We start from the raw sequence: 15,162 nt of genomic DNA, 5'->3' as shown, positions 1-15,162 counted from the left end.
GTGTCGTAATAGACTACTACTTACAAATGTGTTATGCTATAAAATCATATATACAGTGATTTATTTTAGAACTGCAGGAGCTTAATTCTACTTCCCAAGAGGGTACTTGTCAATGATAGGAGAAGCTTTCCTGTACCAGGCCTTAGGCCAAGTAATATTGGTAATAGGAACACCAGATTCTATATTTACAGTGTAATATTTTGATGTGAGTTTATATATGATACTTAATATGTACATGTTCAAGTAACTGTTAATGGTGATTTTTTTGTTTGTTTTTTAGAGATAGGGTCTTGGGATATTGTTCAGGCTGGCCTTGAACTCCCAGGCTCAAGCGGTTCTCCTGCCTCAGCCACTGTGCCCATCTTAATGGTGGATTTCATTTAACAAGAAAAACAAAAGATAGATAATTTAATAAAGAGGAGAGTTGGGTTTTTAGAGCAAAATAGCTCCAAGGACCTAAAAAAGAAGATTACCCTTGTTAAATGTGAACCTTTGATCCAGGGATGTGTGCATGTTCCTGGGTTTATGTTTGTGAGCATGAGCTAGCGAGAAACTGAGAGAAGCAAAGCAAAGATGTACTGGAGATACTTCAACTAAGAGAGCAATGTGTGGAGCTAAGTGTTAGGGATGTGACATATATTAATGGTTACATAAGACATTTCCTTTGGAAATTTCCATTGTGAATTTCACAAAATATCTGAGAAATTTCTCTTTTGAATTCCTTTGAGAGGGGTTTATAACTCTTGATGAAATTCACATTTGATCTTTATTTTTGAGCCATTTCCACTTTATTTCATGGACTGGTTTTGCAATCTTGCAATTAAGACTCTGTAGCCTTGAGAATCTACTCCCCTTCAGCGTTTCTCAACAGATTTTTCTTTTTGGCAACATGCTGTATACCATCCCCCAAATGTCAATTTTGTCTTGTTGGCAATTATCAGATAAAGGAAAGATGATATAAACTGTAGTCTATAAATTCTTTATCACTTGCTTAATAACAGAAAACAATGAAATTAAGAATTCTTAAGCTGAGTAACAACTTCGCTCTAAAGAGTAGTGTTTCCTGAAAGAATTTTTGAGTTTCACATGTCAATTTTGCTTTTTTAGTCAGTGGTACATACACTTACATTTATCTACCCAGTTTATATTAATGGCAAAGGCTACTAGCTGTGACTTCACTTTGACATTTTAATCAGTGTCTAAGATTCCGATACAACCTGAAGATGGGAGTGTGCCCCATGTATCTGCACCAGGTAAGACTTCGTTCAACAACAGTTCCTGGAATGATTATCCAGCTCCTAAAGGACTCTGCCATTTTTGGAAGAGAGATTATAATTGTAAAATCAATGAAATCCTACAGCAGAGGATGGGAAGACAGAACATTTGTCTTGCTGACAATACAAGTAACATGAAAGCAACGTGTGGGGTCAAAGTGAATGTCTATGTATTACTGTTAGAGGAGGTGCATTCCATGACCAAAATTTGTTTCTTTAATGACACTACTCAGTTGGATAACCTCCAAAAGCTCAGTTGAAGATCAAAAGCAGAAATAAAATATGTAAAAGCTACTCATATGATAGCTGCTATATTTAAAAACAAAAAGAAATGTGGTGTTTGGAAAGATGTTTATGTTCTAGAAGATGTAGTATATTAAGTAATACGTTATAAAAACAGGATGAGAAGTCAGATTCTATCTTTGTAATAATACAATTTTTGAAAGTCCTGAAAATGATTTTGAGACAGAGAAGCACTAAATAAATGAACAAAGATGACAGCAACTGTTTAGAACTTGAAATTTTTTAAACAAAGCTCCATAAAATTAGAATAATCGATGAGTTCTGGAAATTTTTCTTTTCTCTACCTCCTCAAATCTACTTTGCTGAAAATGAGGGTGGTGTGCTATATTTGCTTGATGAGGCATAAGACACAATGCCAACAGTTTTTTCTGTTGTCAATTTTTTGACTACTTCCCATTATATGAGCAGGATTAATTAATACATGGATACTAAAGTCCCTAGCTTTAAGAATTAGAAGATCTGAAACTGTTGTGTAAGCTATACATGTCTATTTAGTATATCAAGCACGCTAAATTTAGTACATGTATTAAAAATAAGATACATGCATTTTCTGTTTCTTAATAGAATGAGAAGTTTTGGCTGAAATGACAAGATACATGAGATATCAAACACTAACAACCTGAGGACTGAGAGATTATCACGAGATAATTTTATTTTATTTTTTGAGACAGGGTCTTGCTCTGTCACCCAGGCTGGAGTGCAGTGGCACAACCACAGCTCACTGCAGCCTTGGCCTCCTGGGCTTAAGTGATCCTCCCATCTCAGCTCCCAAATAGCTGGGACTACAGGCGCATGCCACCATGCCCAGCTAATTCCTTTATAATTCTCTGTAGCGATGGGGCCTCCCCCTATGTTGCCCAGGCTAGCCTTGAACTCCTGGGCTCAAGTGATCCCTCCACGTCAGCCTCCAGGAGTACTGGGATTATAGGAATGAACCACCATGCTTGGCTCATCAGAGAATTTTAAAACAGGTGTCTCAAAACTATTATGGAGTCACCCACAAGGTGGGTGTGGATTGTGGAGGATATGTGAAGAGGATCTCTTTGGGGCAAGCTGGGTTGTGAGTCTTTCCCCCTCACTCCAAGTTTACAGAACAGGGGTTCAGAGGGTCCACTTGGAGTGTCCAATATGATCAGGGGCTGCTGTGCACTGAGGCATTAGCTATTAGCTGAGGTACTAGCATTGACGTCCTATTATATTCCTATCCAGAAAGGCAAAATGTGCAAGAGTGTTTCTGTGGAGCAGATGTGAGTCAAGTGGAAAAGAAAGCTGTCTTGGAGCCATTTGGAACTCCACCCAAAAAGATCGCCTAGGAGGGCAATGACATTCCAAAAGAGAATGTGGATGTACTCATTTCTAAACTAAGATGGTATGTACGATACAAAGTGACTGCAGGCTTTTTAAAAATTACCTTAGAAGGATAGATCAAAAAAGTCATGGACTGCCTAAGTTTGCATCCTGTATTATCAGAGGAAAAAGTTATCCCACTGAATACTTTTTAAAAGGACAGTGAAAGGCAAAAAAAAGAGTTCATTTTATGGTTTTAACACCCCAAGAGTTCTAATTTTTCAAGCATGGTTATATACTTAAATTAACAAAGGAACCATTAAGTCTGTAAAAAATACATTTAAAGAGCATTACATATTTAAAGTTTCCCCATTCTCTTATACTCTAAAATGCTCTCTTTACTTTTACTTTACTTTCAGTGTTTACCATATTTGAACTAAAAAATGTCCTCAAAAGACGATAAGTTACTAAAGAAAAGGCCAAACCATCTCTCTTCCAGGGAATTTCTTTGTTTGCTCACCTTTGGACAAGTGATTTCAGTCTGCTGGATCATGATGAGAGCTGAAGCTATGAGCGCCCCTTGCCTCACGTAGTTCACGGGGTCGTTTGTCATTGGTTCTAGCAAATTAATGGCTTCCTGAAAGAATTTAAAAAAACACACAACTTTTAAATAAAGTTGATATGGCTGAACTTTCAATTTATAGTCACATGCCATGTAACAACATTCTGGGAAATGACACACTGCATATATGATGGTAGTCCCATTATAATGGAGTTGAAAAATTCCTATTGCCTAAGTGACTTATTGATGATACTGGCCCTGTGTAGGCCTAGTATAATGTATGTGTGTCTTAGTTTTTTACAAAAAAGTTTAAAAAATATAAATAATCATTTTGAAAACAGAAAAAACCTTACAGAACATAAAGAGAAAATATTTTTGTACAGTGGTACAATGTTTTTTTTTTTTTTTTTTTTTTTTTTTTGGTGAGATGGAGCTTCTCTCTTGTCACCCAGACTGGAGTGCAATGGCACGATCTTGGCTCACTGCAACCCCTGCCTCCTGGATTTAAGAAATTCTTCTGACTCAGCCTCCAGAGTAGCTGGGATTAGAAGTGCATGCTACCACCCCCGGCTAATTTTTGTATTTTTAGTAGAGACGGGTTTCACCACATTGGCCAGGCTGGTCTCCACCTCCTGACCTCAGGTGATCCACCCACCTCAGCCTCCCAGAGTGCTGGGATTATAGGCGTGAACCACTGCGCCCGCCCAGGTTTGTGTTTTAAACCAAGTGTTATTACAAGAGTCAAAAAATTAAAATAATTAAAAATTTATAAAAAAAGATAAGCTAAGATCAATTATTGAAGAAAAAAATGTATACATTTAGTAGCCAAAGTGTACGGTGTTTATAAAGTCTATTATAGTGACAATAGTGTCCTACGCCCTCACATTCACTCAACACTCACTCACTGACTCACCCAGAGCAAGTTTCAGTCCTACAAGTTCCATTCAGGGTTAAGTGCCCTATATGGTTGTATGATTTTTTATCTTTTATACTGTATTTTTACTGTACCTTTTGTATGTTTAGATACACCAATACCACTGTGTTATAACTGCCTATTCAGTACAGTAACATGACGTACAGGTTTGTATTCTAGAAGCAACAGACCGTAACTATCTATGTTTGTGTAAGTATACTCTATGATGTTTGTACATTCACGAAATTGCCATTTCTCAGAACATATCCCTGTTCTTAAATGATGCACAACTATATCTACTGTCACTTTAAGTCAATATTTTCATCCAACAGCGTAGTAAGAAGTTAATTAACAACTACGTGAATGGAATAGTTTAGAACTGGTTATGCTTTACTTAAATTTCAATATAACTAAGGGTAAGTGAAAAGGAAGCTTTAGAACTTGAGTGCTCTTGTCTTGAGGTAAGAGGTCATAAAAAATTAAGAGAAAATGGGATTAATATTTGATAAGCACCTATTACTTTTCAGACACAGTACTAGGTATTTTATTATTGCGCTATATAACCCTCTTACTCCTAAAACAAACAAAATCCAGCACAAAACAATTTTTATAAACAAAGAAACTGAGAGTTAGAAAGGTTAAATAACTTGCCCAAAGTCGAGTAAGTACTGAGAGCAAACCCAGGCCAGTCTGAATCCAAAATTTGTATAATTCAACCTCTGTCAGGCTGGGTGGGCGTGGTGGCTTGTGCCTGTACTCCCAGCACTTTGTGAGGCCAAAGTGGGTGGATTAATTGAGGCCAGGAGTTTGAGACCAGCCTGGCCAACATGGTAAAACCCCTTCTCTACTAAAAATACAAAAATTAGCTGGGCATGGTGGCGGATGCCTGTAATCCCAGCACTTTGGGAGGCCAAGGAGGGCGGATCATCTGAGGTCAGGAGATCGTGACCAGCCTGGCCAACATGGTGAAACCCTGTCTCTATCAAAAATGCAAAAAAAAAAAAAAATTAGCTGGGTGTGGTGGCGGGCGCCTGAAGTCCTAGCTACTCGGGAGGCGGAGGCTGGAGAATCGCTTGAACCCAGGAGGCAGAGGTTGCAGTGAGCCAGGATAGTGCCATTGCACTCCAGCCTGGGCAACAAGAGCGAAACTCTGTCTCCAAAAAAAAAAAAAAAAAGGACATAAACCTCTTTCACATATTAGCGTAAGGTTGGGTGCGATGGCTCACGCCTGTAATCCCAACACTCTGAGAGGCAAGGTGGGAGGACTACTTGATCCCAAGAGTTCAAGACCAGCCTGTGCAACATAGTTGACCCTGTCTCTAATATAAAAAAGAAAAAAGAAAAATAGTAATAAACAAATATTAGAGTAAGGTAACATCTCAGATGATTTTATAAGACCTAGTTTTAAAAACTAAATCAAGACAAAAAAATAAACAAACCCAAAATTTTCCAAACAAAATATTTTACTAGCTAGTAGAATAGCAAAACAAATGAAATCATAGAGTAGAATTGATTTCATGGTTGCACTTCCTAAGACCACAAGTGATGAAATTTTCCAAAATATTTATCAGTATTTCCCCAATATCCTATTCTTCAGAATATCAGTTCTATGAAAAAAGAAGTCCTTTATTAAATAAGTTTGGGAGTTCAGGCATACTGTATATATATCATCTGCTCTTGCAGATACAAAATATATGTATACACTGTATCAAAGGTTCTAGGAATATACATATCATAACAAAAGTTCTAGGATGCCTTATTATAAGCCACTCAACTGTTGTTTATACCAGCATTTGTCCAATGTATTTGATCAAAAACTCTTTTGCCCCATATAACTTCTATTCACACTCTGCAGGACTTTTGGGAAGAGCCACTTTAAAACACAATGTCCCTGGCCGGGCACGGTGGCTCACGCCTGTAATCCCAGCACTTTGGGAGGCCGAGGCGGGTGGATCACGAGGTCAGGAGTCCGAGACCAGCCTGACCAACATGGTGAAACCCCGTCTCTACTAAAGACACAAAAATTAGCTGGGCGTGGTGGTGGGCACCTGTAATCCCAGCTACTGGGAAGGCTGAGGCAGGAGAATCACTTGAACCCAGGAGGCGGAGGTTCCAGTGAGCCGAGATAGCACCACTGCACTCCAGCCTGGGCAACAGAGCACAAGACTCTGTCTCAAACAAAACAAAACAAAACCAAACCAAACCAAACCCACAACGTTCCTTTAATCTGTCATTGAGATTAGAGTTAAAAAAAAAAAAAAAAAAAAAACAAGAAAAACAAACAAAAAACCCCACAACATCCCTTACAAGGTCCTTAGGTAGGTATAAATCTGGGACGAAAAGAGTAATAGGCTTGTAAGATTATCAGATATTTCTTAATTTGGTAGGATGTTTCTCAAGTATCCTTCATTCCAAGACCAAGGAAAAGAATAAACTGAATCCTTTGTTGGAAAGTGACTTTGGATTCCTCTACATGTATATAGAGGAATATATAAACTTACATATATATATTAAAATTAGAACTATTAACGGATAATACACACAGCAGATATGGGTATCCTTTCTCCCTACATTACTGAAAAATGTAATGACACTGTGCACAGGGAGTATGTTTTTCAAACATATTGTCAATATTCTTTATGAAGTAGTCATGATAAAAATATAACCAAATTTCCATTTTAGAAGGTAAAAGACAATAACTCAGCCTTTGAGGTATGTAATACAACCCCAATGGTATATTTTAGAATAAACAGACATTTCAGGTTTTTAAGAAATAATAAAAAAAGTCCCAAACCAGTTAGATAGCTACTGATACCTAGATCACATAAATTATCTAGAAATAAAGCAGGCTGGTTTAGTATGAGTAATAAAAAAATTTTTCATTGAATTAACTTGTCAGGTGCTGTGTTTCAAAGAACATTTGCTCCTAGATATCATATTAAGTTCAGAATAATCTGAAAAGAAAAAAGAATCTAATTTACCTTTAACTTATGAGGCCTGACATAAATGCCAACTTAAGACTCGAGGGGGGAAATACTTAGTAAAACATACAACTATATTCTTCCTTTGTTTACAGAACAGATGTGCTGTAGAAAAAAAATAAGGCCAGTTTCTATAACTACATTTGATATACCCAATGACATCTCTAGTAAAACTGAAGATACATTCTCATGTAAGAAATTCTCCCCCCAAATAAATTAAAACATAAATAAATTAATTAAAAATAAAAAAACTGGCCGGGCACAGTGGCTCATGCCTATAATCCCAGCACTTTGGGAAGCTGAGGCGGGTGGACAACCTGAGGTCAGGAGTTCGAGACCAGCCTGGCCAACATGGTGAAATCCCGTCTCTACTAAAAATACAAAAATTAGCCGGGTGTGGTGGCGTGTGCCTGTAATCCCAGCTACTCAGCAAGCTGAGGCAGGAGAATCGTTTGAACCTGGGAGGCGGAGGTTGCAGTGCGCCGAGATTGCACCACTGCAGTCCTGCCGGGGTGACACCACTGCACCACTGCCTGGGTGACAGAGTGAGCCTCCATCTCAAAATAAATAAATAAATAAATAAATAAAAACAAAAATAAAAAACAAAACTCTGTAATGACAGAGATGATGTCCAACTTGGTCACCATCATATCCTTTAATGATCTTGCCATCCATCATTCATGCAACAAACAAAGCTTTAATTTTAGGTTCCAGCAGTGAACATTATATTCTCAGTGATCTTACATTTTGGCAAAGACAAACAATAAATAAATATAAAATATATCAGGTGGTGGTAAGTGTTGTGAAGAAAAATAAAGCCCAGGCAACACAGCAAGACCTAGTCTCTATTAAAAATAAAAAAAAAATTAGCCTGGCATGGTGGTATGTGTTTGCAGTCCCAGCTAATTGGGAGGCTTGCTTAAGACTGGGAGATTGAGGCTGCAGTGAGCTATAATAGCCCCATTGTATTCCAGCCTGGGTGACAGTGACAAGAGTGAGACACTGTCTCAAAAAAAAAAAAAAAAAAAAAAAAAAACAAAGAAAAGCAGGGTAAGCAGACAGAATAGGATGAAATACTGGAAAGGAAGGATGTCTCTTTATAAATTTTTACACAATTGTTGCCATGTGTAGTGAAAAATAGCTTTTTTTTTTTGTTTTTTTTTGAGACAGAGTCCCACTCTTGTCGCCCAGGCTGGAGTGCAATGGCACCATCTCCACTCACTGCAACCTCTGCCTCCTGGGTTCAAGCAATTCTGCCTCAGCCTCCCGAGTATCTGGGATTACAGGCGCCTGCCACCACACTAATTTTTTGTATTTTTAGTAGAGACAGGGTCTTGCCATGTTAGGCAGGCTGGTCTTGAACTCCTGACTTCAGGTGATCCACCTGCCTCGGCATCCCAAAGTGCTGGGATTACAGGTGTAAGCCACCGCGCCCAGCAGGTTAATTTTTGTATTTTTAGTAAAGAAGTGGTTTCACCAAGTTACCCAGGCTGGTCTCAAACTCCTGATCTCAGGTGATCCACCCGCCTTGGTCGCCCAAAGTGCTGGGATTACAGGTGTAAGCCACCACACCTGGCCTTTTTTTTTGAGACGGAGTTTCACCCTTGTCCCCCAGGCTAAAGTGCAAGGGCATGATCTTGGCTTACTGGAAGCTCCACCTCCTGGGTTCAAGCAATTCTCCTGCCTCAGCTGCCCGAGTAGCTGGCATTACAGGTGCGTGCCACCACGCCTGGCTAATTTTTGTATTTTTAGTAGAGTTGGGGTTTTGCCATGTTGCCCAGGCTGGTCTTGAACTACTGACTTCAGGTTATCCAACTGCCTGGGCCTCCCAAAGTGCTGTGATTACAGGTGTGAGCCACTGCACCTGGCCAAAAATAGCTATTTTTATTCCCAGCCTCAATAATCTTTCATGTGACTAGAAAAACTTATTTGTACACAATACCAATACTCTTTTTTTTTTGAGACGGAATCTTGCTCTGTCACCCAGGCTGGAGTGCAATGGCGGGATTTTGGCTCACTGCAACTTCTGCCTCCTGGGTTCAAGCAATTCTCCTGCCTCGGCCTCCTGAGTGGCTGGGGTCACAGGCGTGTGCCATCATGCCTGTCTAATTTTTGTATTTTTAGTAGAGATGCGGTTTCACCATGATGGTGAGGCTGGTCTCAAACTCCTGACCTCGTGATCTGCCCACCTCGGCCACCCAAAGTGCTGGGATTACAAGGTGTAAGCCACAGCGCCCGGCCCACAATACCAATATTCTTTATTGGAAAAAAATTCAAGGAATCTAAAATTTTTAGATTCCTGGAATCAGTCCATAAACTTACAACTGTGTTTTGTTTTGAGTTTGGACAACAGATGATAAAAAAAGTGACTCCTTTCTCTCTGATGTAAAGGCACTGGGAGCAAAGCCTTGCTCTCAGTCTTATACATACACATTTTGTTAAAAGGTTCACTTCTGGGAGGTGGCCAAGGTTTGTGCATATGTGCTATGAGAGGCAAAGTGTCATGATTATGTCACTGCTGCGAGTTATGAATACTTGTTATTTATGCAATAGCGCATTTCTTTATGAATCTTATGATGAATTATGTTTTCAAATCATCACCTTGCCCCATTCAACTCTTTTTTTAATAACTTTTGAGGGCTTAACAAATACCAGGTTACCTATTAAGGTTAGATATGAGAAAACAGGTAAATAGCACGTCAGTGATTTGCTTAAAACAGAAATGTTATCAAATCAGCCGATTTTGGTGGCTTCGGATGAGAACCTTGTTTTCCAGAATACTAATTATACAAATTAAACATGTAAAATAATCATATAAAATAACCTGAGTAGTTATTTAACAACAACAAAAACTATTTTATTTTCTTCTTTTTTTTTTTTTTTTGAGAAATCAATGGGCCAGGCACAGTGGCTCATGCCTATAATCTCAGCACTGTGGGAGGCTGAGGCAGGAGGATCATTTGATCCCAGGAGTGTGAGACCAGCCTGGGCAACATAGTGAGACCCCTTCTCCACAAAAAATAAGAAAATTAGCTGAGTGTGTTGGCAGTGGGCAGTGTTCCTGCCACTGCACTTCAGCCCAAGCAACAGAGCAAGACTCAAAAGAAAAAAAAAAAAAGAAAAAAAGCCTGGTGCGGTGGCTCATGCCTGTAATCCCAGCACCGTGGGAGGCCAAGGCGGGTGGATCACCTGAGGTCAGGAGTTCGAGACCAGCCTGGCCAACATGGTGAGACTGCACCACTGCACTCCAGCCTGGATGAAAGAGTAAAACTCCATTTCAAAACAAATAAACAAAAAAACCCCAAAAAACCCAGAAATCAATGATTTCAAAAAGAAATTCAAAAGCATTGTTTCAGTTACAGCTATCCATATAATGTGACGATTTATTCTTAAGCAGCTTTGGGCAATTCAGCATCGCAGAATGAGGGAGTACTGGGAAGCTTTGTACGGCAAGTTTAGTCTTACAGATCACACTGCACTTGTATTTTTACAGCTGTTACATAAATTCTGCGGCAAGGGAAAACAGTCTGGCGCCAAGAAAGAACTGACCCCATTGGCTGTGGGCTTTACCTTGTTTCCTGTACCAGCACAGCATATCCCCAAGGCCATTGCAGCTCCGTAGCGCACATGAGGGTTGTAACTCTCTGACAACAAAGAGACAACACTTGGGCACTGTTCAGGGGTTCTGATAAGAAACAGAAAGCGAAGCCACTGTTATAGGTAACATATTTTAAGTTAAGACAGAAGAGTTTTAACCAAGTTGTTTTTGAAAAAGTTATAGGAAACAATGAGCATTCAAAACATAAATTGCAGAATTAAAAATCTTTCAGAGTTCTAATTACTGATAGAAGAAATCTGATCTTCAATATTCAGAGAATATATGTACAGAAAGGGGACTCCTTTCTCAGTATAAGTGAGTCCTCAGCCATAGGTCTGGATTCCAGTTGTCCTCTGGTACCTCCTCCATGGCAGGAACAGCCATGTGGGGGGCAGCACACTGCTGTACATCTATTTTCCTATTTCTTGGTTACTTTGCATTTTGTTCCAGAAGACAAAAGTCCTTTATAGTAATTCCTGGACATTTCCTAAGTTACATGAAAGATTTAAATCCCCCAGTATTACTTTAGTTGAATAATAAACTGATAAGCCTTGATAATGAAGAAATTCTGACTTCTGTATTTTTGCTTTAGCAATTATTTTTGTGTTGATGAGAAGAGAAATTATTTTTCATTCTCCCCATATTTGCAACAAGATAAAAAATAGGACAAACTTGACTAATGGTATACCCGATCCCATCTTTTAAAAGATGATCCTGGCTGGCAGAGTGGCTATCCTTGAGGAGCAGCAGGACTAGGGTAATAACTAGAAGAGAATGTAAGGAGAGCTCCTGGAAGGCTGGTAATGTTATGATCTTGAATTGGGTACTGGTTACACAGGTGTATGCAGTTGTGAAAATTCATCAAGCTGTGGACTAATGATTTTGTGCATGTTTTTGAATGTATATTAAACTTCAATAAAAAGATTTTTTTGCAGCCATGAAGAATGAAATCATGTTTTTTGCAGCAACATGGATGCAGATGGAGGCCATTATCCTAAGTGAATTAAGGCAGTAACAGAAAACCAAATACTGCATGTTCTCACTTATAAGTGAGAGCTAAACACTGGGTACTCATGGACATAAAGAAGGCAACAACAAACACTGGGAACTGGAGGGAGGAGGGAAGGGTGCTGGGTTGAAAAACTATTGGGTACTATGCATAATACTTGGGTGACGGGATCTACTGTCCCACAAACTTTAGCATCACACTATATACCCACATAACAAACCTGCACATTTATCTTAGTACCCCCAGAATCTAAGAGAAAAGTTGAAATTACAAAAAAAAGAAAGAAAAAAAGAAACTAGGCTCTTTCCTAGACTTTGAAGCAGCATATACAGCTCTAGATTTTTCACTATCGCCAAACATTTACTGAGACAAAACCAACACACATAAAAATGTGTATTAAAGGTGGGCACGGTGGCTCATGCCTGTAATCCCAGCACTTTGGGAGGCTGAGGTGGGCAGATCACTTGAGGTCAGGAGTTTGAGACCACATGGCTAACATGGTGAAACCTCCTCTCTACTAAAAATACAAAAATTAGCCAGGCATGGTGGTGGGCACCTGCAATCCCAACTACTCGGGAGGCTGAGGCAGGAGAATCCCTTGAACCCGGGAGACGGAGGTTGCAGTGAGACAAGATTGCACCACTGTACTCCAGCCTGGGTGAGACAGCGAGACTCCATCTCAAGGAAAAAAAAAAAATATATATATATATATAGATACATATATAATATAAATATATAAAATATATATTATATAAAAAATATAATATATAAATATAAATATATTATATATTATACATAAAATATATATTTATATATTATATAATTATATATGGTATATAAATAACACAATATCTATTATTTATATAATTATATAATATGATATATATTATATATAAATTATATAAAAGTGGCAAAGCGGCATAAACTACCTAAGATATGAATGCTAAGGAGAAAAAAATATCACAGAAAGAGTTAACAGTGGTCAGGAGACGAACTCACAGAGAATGCAGACATAAAGTGACTTTGAAAGTATTGGAAGAACTGGACAAATGATGAAGAGGAATATAGGCATCAGGGTAAGGAAAGTAAGTCAGCAAAGGTCTAGAGATTGGAATTCACCTGGCTTGTCTAATTTGAAAACAGTCAGTGTTTTTGTAGCACATGTAATAAGAAATAAAAGTGGAAAGGCAATTAAGAGCAAAATGATACAGTGTCTTGAATGTCAGGTTTAGCAATTTGCATTTTATTTTGCAGATAAATGGAATGATGATTTAGAAAGATTAAGGAGATACCTGTGAACAAGACAGGTTAAAAGCATGAAGGTGGAAAAACCAGCAAGAAAACTATTTCAGTAATTCAAACCAATAAAATAAAATTCATAAACTATTGGCCCAAGGGCCCAATCTGGCCCGTAGCAGATTTTATTTGGCCTACATACTTTAAAAAAATTCAAAATAAGTTGTCAACATTTAAGATGGGAATATTTCACATTAAAACCCAAATTTCCAACTTCTCCAGAAAGGCTGTTTCAAGACCTTCATAGTTCCTAGGGCCCAGACACTGAGTTTGGAGGTCCTACCCTACTGTCTTTTAAAAATACTAAAGTGAACCGAAATCCTACACTGAATGTAATTTATATGTAACTGTACAGAAGTTGACTTGCATTTAACTAATTGACATTTTAGGGTTTTCAGACATTTAATTAAAACATTTATTTATTAAAAAGGCATTTAAAAAAAAGACTATCCTGTTATGAATGAAAACAATTACCACAAACCAACTCAAATCTTTAATTCTATGTTGGAACTGTCCTCTAGCCTCAAACTCCAGAGAGTGGTGAATTCAAATTTCAAAGGAATAGAACGAAGTTTATGAAAACTGTAACTGTGAAAATGAAATTTTGCAATAAGGAAAGGTTAGATTATTTTTCCCTACAATAGAGTCCATCACTCTTTCTTGAGAATGTTCTCAGTTTGCCTAAACTTCCTTGTATGAATAATTTGGAAATAATACTAATTGTCACTAGTATTATTAGAAACAGTATGGGAAAAACAGTATGGTGGTGTGAAGAAAGCAATATATTAGAAAACTAAAGATCTAGGTCCTAGTTCTAGTTTTGCTAAATTTGTTAGTTACGTGACATTAGACCAAATCACTTGGGTTTTCTCCTTTATAATTAGAGATAGATTTTCTTGACTGTTTTCCAGGAATAATAAAAACCAGATGAGCAAGTAACTGAAAATATAGTAATAACATATATGCTATCAGTTATTATGTGCTGAGAAAAATAACAGTAAGTTATATAAGAGGGAACCATGAAGTCTAAAACTCATGTTCTAGTTCCTGTTTTGTCTCTAAATAGTTGGGCCAATTTAGATAATGTTCAATTAACCAAACATTCCAGGGTCCTTTCCTCATCTGAAAAGAGGAAGAATGGGACTAGAAGTTCTGTCAGTCTGTTCCAACTTTACAATTCTACAGCATTTAAAAATGAACCAATTATTATAGGTTTAAATCAATGCCTATTATTATAGGACAACTTTTCTTCAATGAGTAACATTCCAATGAAATAAAAATAAAATTTAAAATATTACACCAAACAGGCTATTGAAAAGTTATTCTAAAACTTGTAGTTGAAACTACCATTTAACTTCTATTTTCACTCCTATAAGGCTAAGAACTTAAAGCTCTTCCCATAATTTGATACCCAAATCATCTAACAAACCCACTCAAGTGTTTTGCCATCTAATTAAATTACCAATAAAACCACTCTAGACTGCACAAGGGCTGAGACTATATTTTCTGTCTCCCATAATTTGTTAGCACAGTGCCAGGTACTATAGGTAAAATAATTTTTATTACTTAATAAGAGACAAAGAGAGTTAAACTAAATTTACATTTAGAGACTTAGACAAGTATTTTCTACTAAGTTCAAGGCCTAATGGTTAAGCACTAGGAAATATACCAAGCTCTTTCCTGTTCCACTTTTGCTTTCTCCCTTACATTTATAATTCAGCTAGATAATCAAAACCAGGGAAAAGTGACATACCTGTGAGTATTTCTTACTAAGGCTAATTGAGTCTTGAATGGGCACAATTCTGATAGCAGAGGGATAAATGTTGTTGGAAAGGAATGAACACTGAAATGTGAGAAACAAGCTTGAGGAAAAGTAGGTAGAAAAGCCATACTGATTTTGTATAGAGGAATAATGAAGATAATACTAGAAATAAAAAAT

General features: G+C 37.7%; 1 protein-coding gene across 1 annotated transcript in view; it reads right to left on the bottom strand.

Annotated features, from left to right (window-relative positions):
• The window catches only part of PSMD1 (proteasome 26S subunit, non-ATPase 1), a gene marked incomplete at its 5' end in the record, with an annotated part of 115,477 nt that overhangs the window by 22,972 nt on the left and 77,343 nt on the right, over positions 1-15,162 (bottom strand). Inside the window, 2 exon segments of the mRNA NM_001133223.1 lie at positions 3,385-3,501; positions 10,891-11,005. Coding sequence (NP_001126695.1) covers positions 3,385-3,501; positions 10,891-11,005 — 232 coding nt within the window.

The sequence above is a fragment of the Pongo abelii genome, chromosome 11 (assembly GCF_028885655.2).
Source record: "Pongo abelii isolate AG06213 chromosome 11, NHGRI_mPonAbe1-v2.0_pri, whole genome shotgun sequence".
NCBI classification, from domain to species: domain Eukaryota; kingdom Metazoa; phylum Chordata; class Mammalia; order Primates; family Hominidae; genus Pongo; species Pongo abelii.
The sequence above is the reverse complement of the archived record's forward strand: the minus strand, read 5'-3'. Positions and strand labels throughout refer to the sequence as shown.